General features: G+C 32.1%; 1 protein-coding gene across 1 annotated transcript in view; it reads right to left on the reverse strand.

The window, feature by feature from the left end:
• Positions 1–288: 288 nt before the first annotated feature.
• Positions 289–14,997, reverse strand: part of LOC129939851 (sodium/hydrogen exchanger 9B1) — a 145,146-nt gene continuing 130,437 nt past the window's right edge. Inside the window, exons 8-11 of the mRNA XM_056048025.1 lie at positions 6,601–6,765; positions 6,249–6,392; positions 6,082–6,183; positions 289–1,064 (exon numbers count right to left, since the gene is read on the reverse strand). Of these exons, the coding sequence (XP_055904000.1) occupies positions 720–1,064; positions 6,082–6,183; positions 6,249–6,392; positions 6,601–6,765 (756 nt within the window). The 3' untranslated portion in view covers positions 289–719. The remainder of the gene's footprint in view (positions 1,065–6,081; positions 6,184–6,248; positions 6,393–6,600; positions 6,766–14,997) is intronic.

Below are 14,997 nucleotides of genomic sequence, written 5' to 3' on the forward strand. Positions count from 1 at the left end.
TCTTATACATAACAGTAAACAGATTACAAATAAATATTCAAAATCAATTGCGTAACTACATTATTTTGTTTTTAAAACAAAAATAAAAAGTAACAAATAAACTTTCTTAAAGTTCACTCCCCCTCCTCATACACCCATCAGACACAGTCACATCACGTTCTCTAATTTAAATGTAAATATCCTTTTGCTATGGTTTGCTTTACGACTTTTATGTGTACTTTTTTTTCTTAACTTTGTATATACTGCCGCTCCCCCCTCTCCACCCCCTTTATTACCCCACACACAGAAAAAAGACAGATTGTTATCAAAAGTTTTTTCTACATAAATTAAGTATATTTCATAACAACATTTTGGACGAAACGAAGACCAAGGACGAAACATGCTTAAGTACTCGTACAAAAAGTATGAAAACATTTCAAAACAACTCAACTTAACTTAGGTTGGTAAATATAAAAAGAAAGTTCTAAGTTGAAGCTTTCTTTAAGTATTAAGTACATATTTCTTTAAAGAACAAGAACAAAAACAAAATATTGTTGTTTTTTCACTTCCACACAAAAAATATGACATCTCTTCCAGCTTCTTCTCATCTTTCTCCTCCTTCTTCATTATAATCGTCCTTTGCTCCGTTTTGTCATTCTAAGTACTTAATTAGGCTTCATAGCAAGCAGTCATGCAACCCCAACTACCATTCCCTTTCCAATATTACATAGAACAAGACATTATCTGCCACTGTTGCCATGGTCGAAACCATTGTTGGAATGGGCAGAATCCGTCAGGATTCTATTATCTCCAACTGTGATTATGGCGATGTTATCTGGTGATTGCGCTGGTATTCTGTCCAATTCAGATGCTCCTTCGGCATCACGATGACGAGCATCAGTGCCTCCATCACCCTCGTGCTTAAGCCAGCGCGGGGCTAATTGTATCATTAAGATAGCGCCTAGTGGTGCTGTGAATATAATTGCGATTACAGAAATCACAAGGATATTGCTAGCTAACGAAAGGATATCTGGTCCCGCATTTAATTGTCTGGCCATATCTAGAGCGATGGGACCAAGGGCTGCCTGAAAAGAAAAAAATTGAAAATAGAAATGAAAATGGAAAAATGAGAAAAGAATTAACAAAAATCCTTTATATTTACATATACAAAAATACATAAGGATAATAAAAACAGTCATAGAAATAAATTAAATGATTTAAGTGTTTATTTGAAGATTAAAATAAAATATGTTGTTCGTTGGTGTTGAAGTTGTTAGTTTTATTCATTAACGCTTATTATATTTTTCGTCCTTTGAGAAGGGGAAGAAATAGCAGCACTAGAAGATCCATTTCGAAGCTAATATCCTACTCAGAGTAATTTCGCATATCGTTTGAATAAATTCTTGGCAATGTGATGGGACTTTAGCTATTTAAACTATGAACGTTGGTTTAAACTGGTGGAAGTTACTTCTAGTTCTTCTGGAGAAGGCAAGGGTTTAAAATGTTTGGTTATCATTTTAGCCATTTATCTGGGGATCTGACGGTTTACAGAATTCAATTTAAAACCAAATGAAGGAGGAAAGTGGAGTTATGCTCTTATGTCCAGAGCATTTCTTAAGAAAATTTTACAAACAAAAAAAAAAGGCAGGGATGCGACCCACACTGATAACTTCCCATCCCTTCTGTCGATTTGTCTTGCTTAAAAGTTTGTCTATATGTACTCGTATCAATTTTTACCAAATTTGCGTACTATTTTTTTTGAAAAACGGTTTGTTGGGTTTTTATATAAAAATTATTGAATATCGAAAACAATATTATCTATGAAATAAAATAAGTTTGAAGCCTATATTTTTAAGTTTTGAAAAACTACTTGAGTCGAAAGTAAATGTTTACCAAGTTTTAGTGTTGTTTTTTTTAGAGTTTTATTTTTTTTAAAAAAAACTTTCAATTCGATTTTTTTCAAAATTGTATCGAATGTTGAAAACAATATTTCTTATAAGATAAAATTAGTTTGAACCCAATATTCCAAATTTTTGAAAAGATATTTGAGTCGAAAATCAATTTTTACCAACTTTTATACATTTTTTTAGGTTTTTATTTTTTGTAAAAAAATTGTCAATTCGATTTTTCCTCAAACTTTGTCCCAATCTTTAAAACAATATTTCTTACAAGTAAAAATTAAAAAGAAGCTATTATCTCAAATTTTTGAAAAGATATTTGAGTCGAAAATCATTTTTTTAAATTTTTTTCGGTTTTTAATTTTTTGTAAAAAAAACTGTCAATTCGATTCTTTCCAAAATTTTACTGAATGTTGACAACAATATTTTTTGAAGGAAAGTAAATTAAAGCTAATATCTCAAACTTTTGAAAAGATATTTGAGTCGAAAATCAATTTTTACCAACTTTTATTAATTTTTTTTTAGGTTTTTATTTTTTGTAAAAAAACTGTCGATTCGATTTTTCTCAAAATTGTATCAGATGTCAAAAACATTATTCTTCTTTGCACAAAGTTGATTTGGAGATGAAATAATATTTAAGTCGTAAAAATTTTAGAGGTGACAATATTTCTTTTTCAGTTTTTTAGATTTATAAAAAAAAAACGTTAATTGCATTTTTGTTTCAAAAAATATACTTCTTTGATATTACGTTACAATATATTATATGAAATTTAATTCAAGTCTCTAGCGTTCTTGCTTCGTAAGATATTTAGGGTTAACCAAAATTTTTACCTTTTTTAAACTTCCCATAGGAAGTTATTGTAATGGGTCCGATTTGTCAAATTGAAAATTTTGACATTTCTCGACGTTTCAAGGTCCCTAGAGTCGAAATAAAGATTTTTAGAAAGACGTTCACGACGTTTTTTTCGTCTTCCGTAGCTCAAGAACCAGAAGAGATATCGACTTCAAATAAATTTTGTTACACAGATAATAAGGCAGAAAGATGCAGAAAGGGCTCTCAAGAAAATTGCGTGGGTGGTTTTTTTACCATAGCAGTTTGAAAAAAAGGTGAAAATTTTGGTTAACCCTAAATATCTTACGAACCAAAAACGCTAGAGACTTGAATTAAATTGTATATAATATATTGTAACATGATACCAAACAGGTATATTTTTTGAAAAAATAAATATAACGGTTTTTTTAAAAATCAAAAAAAACTGAAAAAAAAATTTGTCACCTCCAAAATTTTACGACTTAAATATGATTTCATCTCCAAAACAATTTTGTGCAACGAAGAATAATGTTTTTGACATCTGATAAAATTTTGAGAAAAATCGAATTGACAGTTTTTTTACAAAAAATATAAACCTAAAAAAAATGTATAAAAGTTGGTAAAAATTGATTTTCGACTCAAATATATATAAATTTTAAATATTGACTTCAAAGTAATTTAATCTCATAAGAAATATTGTTTTCAACATTTGGTAGAATTTTTAAAAAATCGAATTGACAGTTTTTTTTACAAAAAATAAAACTCTAAAAAAAACAATACTAAAACTTCGTAAAAATTTACTTTCGACTCAAATAGCTTTTCAAAAATTAAAAATATTGGCTTCAAACTTATTTTATTTCACAGAAATTATTGTTTTCGATATTCAGTAATTTGTATATGAAAATCTAACAGTCTGTTTTTTCATAAAAAATAAAATCTACAAAAAATAATACGCAAATTTGGTAAAAATTGATACGAGTACATATAGACAAACTTTTGTGCAAGACAAATCGACAGACCGGATGGGAAGTTATCAGAGTGTGTCGCATCCCAGCCTCTTTTTTAAAACTTCTATGGTAAAAAAACTACCCACGCAATTTTCTTGAGAGCCCTTTCTGCATCTTTCTGCCTTATTATTTGAAGTTGATATCTCTTCTGGTTCTTGAGCTACGGAGGACGAAAAAAACGTCGTGAACGTCTTTCTAAAAATCTTTTATTTCGACTCAAGGGACCTTGAAACGTCGAGAAATGTCAAAATTTTCAATTTGACAAATCGGACCCATTACAATAACTTCCTATGGGAAGTTAAAAACATAATATAATGACGGATTTATATTGACAAAATTTAGCGAAATGCCATTTCGTCGTATTCAGAAAGGAAACCATGTCTTTGATTTGCATGCCATTCCAAAGTTTAACATTTTAGAACCGCACAGAGCAGAACATTTACAGTTTCCCTTCTATGTTGGCCAGCAGTGAGTATTGTAAGGGATATCCAGCTGTGATGCATCCTCTTCTATCGGCCAATGTCCAGACCAGTACATATTGCAGTGATCCTTTATAAAGTCTGGGTCTGCATAAAAGATCGATAGAACGGTTTTTGTTATAGGTAGGCCATATGCTTCTGGATATGGTATAGTCCATTCGACTGCTTCACCGCTCCTTGGCAGGCCAACTTATTTACTATTATAATCAGGTAGCCGAAAAGATTTAGAGACATTTAAGGACTCACAGAAGATACAAGACCTTTCTCCACAATCCATATTTGACCCGCCAGTAACGATAGTGGTTTCAAAGCCTTTCGTAACAACATCATCCTCTTAATCCTTTCTGTCAGGAAAGATTATTTAAAAATCATTTCTGAGATTCCAGGCAGGGGTGCATTAGTCGCTCTCCGTGGCAAACTTAACCTCTGAAATCAGTTCGTTAGTGTTCCCATGCCCATAAGGTCCTGGAAACCAACAGTTCGATCCTGTAAGACTTAACACCCTTTACAATATTAAATATTCAATGTGTAGGAGACGCAGAATAACATTTAAGACATTTGTTGGGCAGGATCGAATAGCTTCGGAAGTGCCGACACTAGCTATTCTTGGAACCTTGCTTAGTTTCTCGATTTTGTATTTCTTTTTAAGCACATCAATCCATAAAACACAATTGGACCTACAACATATACATCCACTAAATCATTGGTTGGAGGCCCCACTTTTTATCAAAAGTTTTTCTACAAAAACAAAAAGGCAATGCAGGCCTTCTGAACCCGTTTTTCGATGTTTACTTTCCAGTTTAGTTTCGAATCTAAAATAGGTCCTAAGTATATATTTTGCACTGGAGGATTAAGATAGGATTTAACCGCAGTTTTGGTAGTAAGGAGTATCAGTTAAGATTTGCTCTGATTAATACCAGTAAAACAAAGGCATCAGCATAAGCTACCGCCTTTACGCCACAACTTTTTAACTTTGTGAGGATTGTATTCATGACTTAAATCCATAAAAAGGGGAGGAAATCATAGCCCTGGTTTGTTCCTCGTCCAACATGTTTGAAGAGATTTATTTTGTTACCTAAGGAAGCTTTAATAGTTCTATTTCTTAGCATAGAAATTATGTATTCTTTATAAAACCTTAACCTTGAAGTGAGTAAGTGATTCGTGAATGGATTCAGTAAGGACGTTATTTAATTCTAGGAATTTTATAAAATAAAAAATTAATTGGGTGGCGCAATAGTCCGTTGAGAACTAGGGCCTAGTGCATTACAACTCTCAACCATTAATGTGTGCGAGTACTGTTGTCAGGGATGAAGTTGACTTACAGTTTTAAGCTGAATCCAAACGGCTAATTATAGAAAGCACTTTTCATGACAAGAATTACAGGTGGAGCCCCCGCAAGAGGCAGTACTCGTGATAAAAAAAACTTTAGGAAAAGCAGGACTTAGGATCTAGGAAGGTTGCAAGAGTTAATTCTTTTTAATGAATTGTCTTCTCCATCGTACGTACTACCTCATGAAGGGTCGTCTTGCTAAACTTGCATTTAAGGATATGCCTGCGGAGATTCTACTAGCGGACATTCTTCGAGAATGTTCCTGATATGTAGGTATCTAGGATGCGTTCCAGTTTTTTAAGAGCACTATCGGGATAAAATCTAATTTAACCTGTCTCCATGTAACCGAGGAAACACAACTGCAAAATGCTTAGTAGCCATGGAAAATTTTATGAGAAGTAATTGGTGTTGCAACCATAGCCGTGGTAAACATCCGTCTCATATTTTTTGATTGTTTGAAAAATACCTTTCTTTATACAATAAAATCAACGTAGATGGATTTCCATTTAATTATACGTGTTTTTTTTTAAGTTTTCAAATCAAACCTCTTATTGGAAAACCTTTACAATAAACTTACTTGTACTGTTGCTTTCGGAAAGCCACAAATTGTAATGTAACATCGTTCTTTTGTTGTCAAATTAGCTCCATTAGTTGAATAGTATGATGCCGCTAAACGGAACTAAAATTTCAAAAAAGAAATCCTTAAAGCTTAAAATCAATTCATTATTATTATTGTTATCTTACCATACATCCGACAGCAATAACTATAAGTCCATACAAAACCGTCCTTCCATCCAAAACAGAGAAATTAATTTCCTTGCCAATAAGTGAGAATGACACTGGTTTTAGGAACTTCCATAACAAATCCAAGCGATTTGTAACACTTGGCTACAGAAAAAAATAATAATAATTGGAATTCAACAAAATTCATTATTAAAGGACTCGCAAACATTTCTCTTAAAGGACGACGACGACGATGCGAGACGTTATAACTGTTTTTTTTTTTTTGGTTATTCAAAACTTTTGGCAAGATATCATATTGAATATACAATATCCCGGACTAGTAAACATTTTTATTTTTTTAAATGAAACTTACATTTTCATTTCCTTTCTGTTGTTTCCTCCAAAGAGTTCCAGCAACAAACGTTACTGTAACACAACCCAAGGCACCAGCCGAAGGATATCCCATTGCTCGGCTGCCCATTACAGACACACAACCTCCCAGTACTGTCATTGTGAATCTCAGGCCATTTACATATTTCTAGATATATGATGAAGAAAAGAAGATGAATATTAAAGTGAGAAAGTAAAAGCCGAATTGTAATTTTGAAGGAATCGTTGTTCAACATTTATATTGAAAATAAAACATTTGACTTAAATGATTTATGGAGCGAGGATAAGGATTTAGTTTTTAAAATTGTCTTTATTTTCATTTTAAACATCAAAAAGGTTCAACTTATTAAATATATTCGACGACGACGACGAAGCGACGCCATGAAATAAAATGTCACCAACATCAAACTACGAGTTTATTGATGACACTTGTGGCTTAGTATCGGCCGCTGGAGTGGCATACAATTATATTACAATTGGGTTTAAGTTAAGATTAATATTGTCTGGACTAAGTCCGTCTACCATATTGACATTAACTTCAAATTCTACTTAACGTTATTTACGGTTTTATATTATTTTCAACTTCCCATAGAAAGCTATTGTAATGAGTCCGATTAGTTGAATTGAAAATTTTGACATTTCTCGACGTTTCAAGGTTCCTAGAGTCGAAATAAAAGTTTGTTTAGAGAGATGTCTGTGCGTGCCTATGTAAGTACGTTTGGGAAGTTTATTTTCTTCGTTCGTAGCTCAAGAACCACTGGAGATATCGACTTCAAATAAATGTTGTTATACAGATAATAATGCAGAAAGATGCAGAAAGGACTCTCAAATAAAATGCGTGAGTGTTTTTTACCATAGCAATTTAAACAAAAGTTAAAATTTTGGTTAACCCTAAATATCTCACGAACCAATAACGCTCGAGACTCGAAATAAATTAGGTATATATTATGTGTTGCAGGAAATAGATTTTTGGAAAAAATTCTACCAACCGATTTTTTTTTATAAAGCAAAAAACTGAAAACAAAATATTTGTCACCCCGCAAACTTTACGATGTTTTAAAAAAAATTGATTTTATTCAGAAAATAGTTTTGTGCAACGAAATATAGCATTTTTAACATCTGGTAAAACTTTGAGAAAAATTGAATTATAAAAAATAAAAAAGTAACAAAAAAATGAATAAAAGTTGGCAAAAATTGGTTTTCGACTCAAATATCTTTTCAAAGCATTGAGATGATATTGGCTTTCAACTAATTTCATCTTATGGAAATATTGTGTTCAACATTTATGAACATTTTAAGTTGTAAACATTTACTTTCGACTCAAATATCTTTTCAAAAACAGAAAATATTGTTTTTTTTTTTTAAATCCAACAATCAGTATCAATAAAATCTACAAAAAAAGTACGCAAAATTATTAAAAATTGATGTTGGGTTCTGGATGTCTCGTGAAAAATAGATTGTATTGACTTCAATTTGTATTTGTTTACATAAGAAATACAAACTTTTTATGAAATGCTACTTAAATTGGTAATAATTGCTTTTTTGGACTAAAATTCTAGTTAACAGAAATAGATTTCGAAATCAAACTATTTCATAACATGCAAAATATTGTTGAAAATTTTAAAATTTTTAAGCAACAACTTTTTCAAAAAAACACAACACCTATAAACTTTTAAGCACGACGAATCGAAAGACAGGATGGGAAGTTATCTTTTTTGAAAGGCGTACGTATGCCACCCAAGGCAAAACATTGAGATGCTGAAAGAAGGTACAACGTCGAACGGCTACAATCGCAAGAGTTAGCCAAATCCTTTTTTGACCGAGTTACAAGTAACCTCTCTCGAAGTTCTATATGGCGCCAACCAGTGCATAATTGGCAAGATGTAATCAGAGAAGCCGACTTTGATGTGCTGGGTTCCAAGCAACCACCAACAAGGAACCCCTGGTTTGAAGATGAATGTCGGCAGGCAAATGCAGCCAAACAACAGGCACGCAAAGTGGCGCTGCATAAAAGTACGAGGGCTGCTTATGAGCTCTATGAGCAGAAGAGGCGAGATTAACACCGACTCTCAGAAAGAAAAAGAGAGAGCATGAGAAGCGTGTTGTCAAAGATGTTGAGAGGTTTAAAAACAGGAATGAAGTTCGAATGTTATAAACGGGTAGAACGAAATTCACAGATACATAAACCTAAAACCGAAGGCTGCAAAGACGAAAGTGGAAACATCATAGTGGAAACGCAGTCAATGCTGAAGATATATGGAAGGACCACTTCTGCAGACTGTAGTCAGGAGGATGATCCATTTAACATAGACGACGAAAGACAACAATCCCGTCCACCCGACTTAGACGAAGTAAAGATTGACATATTTAAGCTGACGTCTAATAAGGCCGCTGGAGCGGATGGCTTGAACGCCGAGCTCTTTAAAGCAGCAGGAGATAAATTGGTTAGGAGCATGCATCAACTTATCTGTAATATATGGTCGGAAGAAAGCATGCCCGATGAATGGAACCTCAGTATTGTTTGTCCGACACTGAAAAAAAGGAGAACCTCTAGCCCTGCCAAACTCGTACGTTTATGTAGGATGACCATGGAGAATACACGCTGCTCCATAAAGTTTGGAAACAACTTAACAGAACCTTTTATGTCAAAAAAGGTTTTAGACAAGGTGTTGAGCTGTCATGCAGTCGGTCCAAGTAATAGAATATGCTGATGACATTGACATAATTAGAAGAACTCAGCATGATGTCAATGGGGCTTGTGTGAGTATTGAGGCAGAGGCGGCAAAAATGGGTTTACCGGTTAATGAGGGCAAAACAAAATACATGCTGTAGTCAAGAAAGGACATACAACGCCGACGTCTTGATCAAAACGTTACCATCGGCAGACGTAACTTTGAGGTAGGCAAGTACTTCGTCTACCTATTCTCCGCTGTAAGCGCAGAAAACAGCACCAGCAGCGCCGAGATCAAACGCAGAATAACACTTGCTAACCACTGTTTCTTTGGGCTACGAAAGCAATTGAGTGGTAAAGTCCTCTCTCGACCAAAGTGTTGCTATATAAGACCCTTATCATCCCCGTCCTGCTATACGGTGCATAATCATGGCATATGACAAAAGCGGATGAAAGCAACGTGGGTCGTTTCAAGGGAAAAGTTCTACTTGTGATTTACGGAGGAGAAGATGGAACGATAAGCTATATGGGCTGTACAGCAACGTAGACCGGAAAGTCATCGAATCCACACCAACAGGACGGCGCAGTAGATGAAGACCGCGACTCAGGTGAAGTGCACTAGTGGAAAGTGACCTCACCCAACTTGGACCTCGAAACTGGGGACATCTAGCTAGGTACCGAGCTAGATGGAGAAGTTTTATTTAAAACCGGTGATGACAATGGATTATCTTGTTTTTGCCCTTAAGACGTTTTGATAAAGCCTAAGAGATGTATTGTTTATTATGAGATCTAGTTTTGTCAAATTTGGTCCATAATTTCTTGGCCGTGACACAGGTTTCAGGGCTTTTTCATCTTTTATTAGTTTCTTGACATATCGAGTTTATAGAGGATTGATATAGCTTTGTACCTATTGTCGTTAACTTACCTCACCTGTCTCGTATCAATGTACATCACTGTAAACTGGTACCCATCAGAGTCTTATATTATGCTGTGAACTAAGAATCGTTAATTTACAATATTCGATTTTATTATTGTGGTAAAAATCGTTCTTCTTGGTCTTTGGCTATCAATGAAAATGGTGTTATCAGCTCGAAATATCACTAAGACCTCAGCTTGAAAGACTGCTTTCACTGAAAAAACAAACGTGCATTAATATAAAAAACGGCGTTTATTAACTGCTTATTTATTGTTACAACAAACTTTTTCTTGTCGGAGTGAACGGTTTTTTAAAAAAAAATTCAGCGTTTGATAATCGTTTGTTAATACTATTAACAGCTGTTTATAAAATGAAAAATAAAGCACTTAATCACCGTTTATTAAAATTAATAACTCTATTGATTGCCGCAAACATTTTTGTTATTAAAAATAATTAATCGTTTATTGCCACAATAAACAAAATGTTTGAAAGGGGACTATTAAAGATTATATCACAACCTTCATCTAATATCACAACCAATTCTTAAATTTACAAATAGTTTATTATTTTTTATCACCTTATTCACTGTCAAATGCAAATTTGGCAATTAAAAAATAATAAACTGTTTATAGTTGTAATGAACAACATTATTAATAGACGAATTGGAAAACTTACAAGCAATTTATTATTTTGTATAAACTTATTCACTGACACAATAAACTTTGGTAATTGGAAAATAGTGAACCATTTATTGTTGCTATGAACAACATTATAAAGAGGCAAATTGTTAAATATTATATCCCAACCTCCAAAAATGAAATTGATTCCTTGAATCAATCAATTATCAAATCATAAAGATAACACTGCGCTCAAACTCAGCGGAACTAGACTTTACGATGCCGAAAACATTATTTTTATGAAATTGTATGAGGTATTTTGCTAAACTTCATATCATTTTATACGAATTCTTGTGAATCAAATGCAGTCAAAATAAGTAAAATGTTCAGTGATGAGTTTTATTTATATTTATAACTCGTTCTATAAGAGCAAAAGTCCTAGAGCTTAATTGATGTCTTTTATATTTGTTTTTAATTCTATATAGGTAATAATTTTGGCTAAGTACTTTTATATTTTATGTAAGCAGACCATTTTTTTATAAAATGTGAAACATTTGCATTTAATATTATATGATAAGGAATCATAAGAGCTTAATAAAATCATAATATAGAGTTTTCTACTTGCAATTAAAGACATTAAAATACGAAACAAAAACACAAGCCTTCAATTAGTATTTTCATTCATAATTGTTATATTCGATCGTTGGCATCTTTTGGGCTTTCTTACTATTTTGTAAATAATAGTAATGTAAGCTGGGTGTAACTACCATGTCTGTTGTAGATGGCAGTGTTTTCAATTAATAATTGTTATATATAATAAACAATTTATCAAAAATAATAAATCGTTTTTTAAAATTTAACGAAAAATTGTATTTTTTACCTAGATGCAGAGTTCACACTTTTTCCTAAAAATCCTTTTATTCAATATTTAAAATGTAATTGCTGGGAATCGTAATATGTCACACCTACAGTATACATGATTCCCAGAAATGTGAACTCAGAGTGTGAGAACAAGAGCAAACATTTTTTGAGACTAATTTAATTTGTGAAATGTCCAACTATAGTGCATTTCTCTTACTCACACCTTTATTAAAAAAAATGTTGAATGTCACACATCTCATATCAACTTCTACTTCTACCCGTACCTCCTCACATTAACCAGCCAAACCAAACTTATTTCAAGTTAAAACATATATACAAAGGGTCAAAGGAAACTTTAAGCCCATTTCAGCACTCCAAAGAAAATGTAATACCATAGATTAACCATTGTAAATACACACATCTACGGTAGTATTTACGGAACGTAAGGATTTGTATCTTTATAATGTTTTATCTTCTATGACTGAGTGATCGAATAAGCGTCTGATTACACGATTCGTTTTTTGGTTGTTTCATCTTTTGGCAAGCACGAACGTTCATGATTACATGGTACGTAAATGTGAATTTATTATTTAAATTGTAAAAAAGAATAAAAAACAAAGTGTGTAGAATTTCGCTAAAATTTCGTTCAGATTTACAAACATTTGTTTTTTGCAGTGTTTGCTATTGTGTGCAAGCGTAAATTCCTGGCAGCAATCGCTAATTATTTATTAATACTGGTATTTATTTTATATTTCAATTAAGTTATAATAATATTAACAGTAATAATAATAATAAAATTAACTAGTAATAATAATATTTGTGTAGGTACAGTGTTGTTAAAAATAAGGTAAGCCAAAACCAATGTACTTGATAGTTATTTTAATTTTTATTAAAATACTCATATCTTAAATGTTCTAAGAATAACTATAGATTTTATCTTTTATCTTAGCTTGACCAAGTTCTTACATTTTTAAGGTATACTCGATCGCCATCTTTTTATATCTAGTTTTAATCCTACTAATGTGATGAGCTATTTTTTTTTCAAATAAATGTTGATTTAAGTTTTCCTTTCTCCTATTTTTTTCTTTTGTTCGAGTGAACACGTGGTATAAGTCGGCAATATATTATAGTATAAATAAATACCATATTCATTGATTTTAACTAACCCAATTACTACTATGGCAATAAACAGTTTATTAATTTTCGTGGGGGTTGTTTACAAATTGAACGAAGCGTCTAATAAACATAACGGAGTAGAAATGAGAAACATCATGTTTATTAAAATCAATTAATCGTTTATTGCGTTTATAAACCCGTTTATATAAATAAGCAACTTGTTTATTAATTTAAATAAACCATTAATTAACTATCAAATTCCTAGCTAAAAAATATGAACATTTCTTTGAAAATTGGCAGTATAAACGGAGCTTAACAATACTTTCAATGTAAGAAGTTTTTTTGCCGAACTGAACGAACAAATGACGTGCCGCCGAATTTCAACGAGCAACAACGATAGAATGCAAATCATTTAGCAAAAGAAGCCGAGACGAAAAAGTGGTTTAAAGTGAATATTAAGAAAAGTGAAGTGAACATATTAAAAAAGTATTTTTGCATCAGCTAACAATTAGATTAGTTAATAAGGTGAGTTATTTCTTAGTTATTATTATTAGATATTATTATTAGTCATATTATTAGTTATTATTTTTATAATTGCGAATCTCCTTAATGCAACGCGCAACACCACCAAAATATTTTCGCCATCTGTTGATTGCATACCGCCACGAGCAACTCTTCGGCGGCGCGGCGGCGTGCGTCAGTAAACTACACATTTTTTTTTAATTCTCATCTCATTTCTATTCTATCTATTTCATCTATTTACATCCATAAAATTTCACATGTTTGTACGTTCGGGACGTTTTTTTCGTCTTAATCTAATTGACAGTTTTCTTACAAAAAATAAAAACTTAAACAAAAATTAACATAAGTTGGTAAACAAATTTTTTTTGACGAAAATAACTTTTCAATAGTTCGAGACATTGACTTAAAACAACTTAAACCTTGAAAAAATATTGTTTTCAACATGCTTTAAAATTTTGATAAAAATAACATTAGTTGGTAAAACTTTTTTTTCGACGTTAATATCTTTTTAAAAATTACAGATATTGACTTAAAACAACTCCTATCTTTTAAAAAATATTGTTGTTTAAAATATGATAATTTAGCGGGAGAAGCGTTAGATCGATGCTGGAAGGCTTGTACAAATCGAAGGTTATTGGATGTAAGAAACTCAAGCTCGAACCGAAATTTTTTTGAAATGGCCGCAATACAAATGCCTAATTGGCTATCGTATGGTAAGTAAGATATTTGTTGCATGCCATATGCTTATAATAAAACTGTGACTTCATTAACTAGATTGACATGGATTTTTGTTTTTTGCACCAAAAATTGCGAACAAATACAGCCCCAAATTTTGAACTTCCTTTTAAATGACAACAATGTGAAGGAAAAAACCATATTGGAAGTGTTGGAAAATTGTCAAATGAAGCATTAATATGCACAATACCTAACAGTGAGTAATATATTTCGTTTTTATAATTTTAATATTTTGGATTTGGGTCTTCTCATGTTAACACAGAGCAAACAATTTGTTTATATTTGTAAAATATTTTATAAGAACCAAGGGCGGATCAAGACTTTTCATCGGGGGGTTTTTGACAGCAAACCACTTTTTGGTGAATGTCGTTAAATTACTAACAAATCTTTAGATAAAATCTTTACTTATACAACTTAACTGTATAAGCTTTATGGCTCATATGACCTCCCCCCTGGATCGTCCATTGGTCAAAAGTGGATGAATTTGTGCTGTGTTTTTGGAATAGGGCTATATCCGATTCATATTATGTTCTCGGTCCAATCTTTAGTCAAAAGTAGTACTTTTAGCAACAAAGTGTAAGGAAGTAAAATACAAATATTGTTTTCATATATGTACATATGTACAAAAAATAAATAATTTAAAATTAATTGAAGGGTACTCCTACGAAAAAGCAATGAAATTATCTCCCAGGGGGGTCATGACCCCTACGACCACCCACCCCTGGATCCGCCAATGATACCAACGGTATAGAAGTAAATTGTTATCTGAGCATGATATAAAATAAATAAATTATATTACATACCGGATACAGTATTAATGTACATACGTAGTTTAATTTGTATTGAATTATTGATATAACAATACCTACTGCTTTTTTGAGAGCAATAGATATTTGTTAAATTTGTTTACCTTTTTAATTTTCATTACCCAATCGCTTGTTC

Source organism: Eupeodes corollae, chromosome 1 (genome assembly GCF_945859685.1).
Source record: "Eupeodes corollae chromosome 1, idEupCoro1.1, whole genome shotgun sequence".
In the NCBI taxonomy this organism is placed as follows: domain Eukaryota; kingdom Metazoa; phylum Arthropoda; class Insecta; order Diptera; family Syrphidae; genus Eupeodes; species Eupeodes corollae.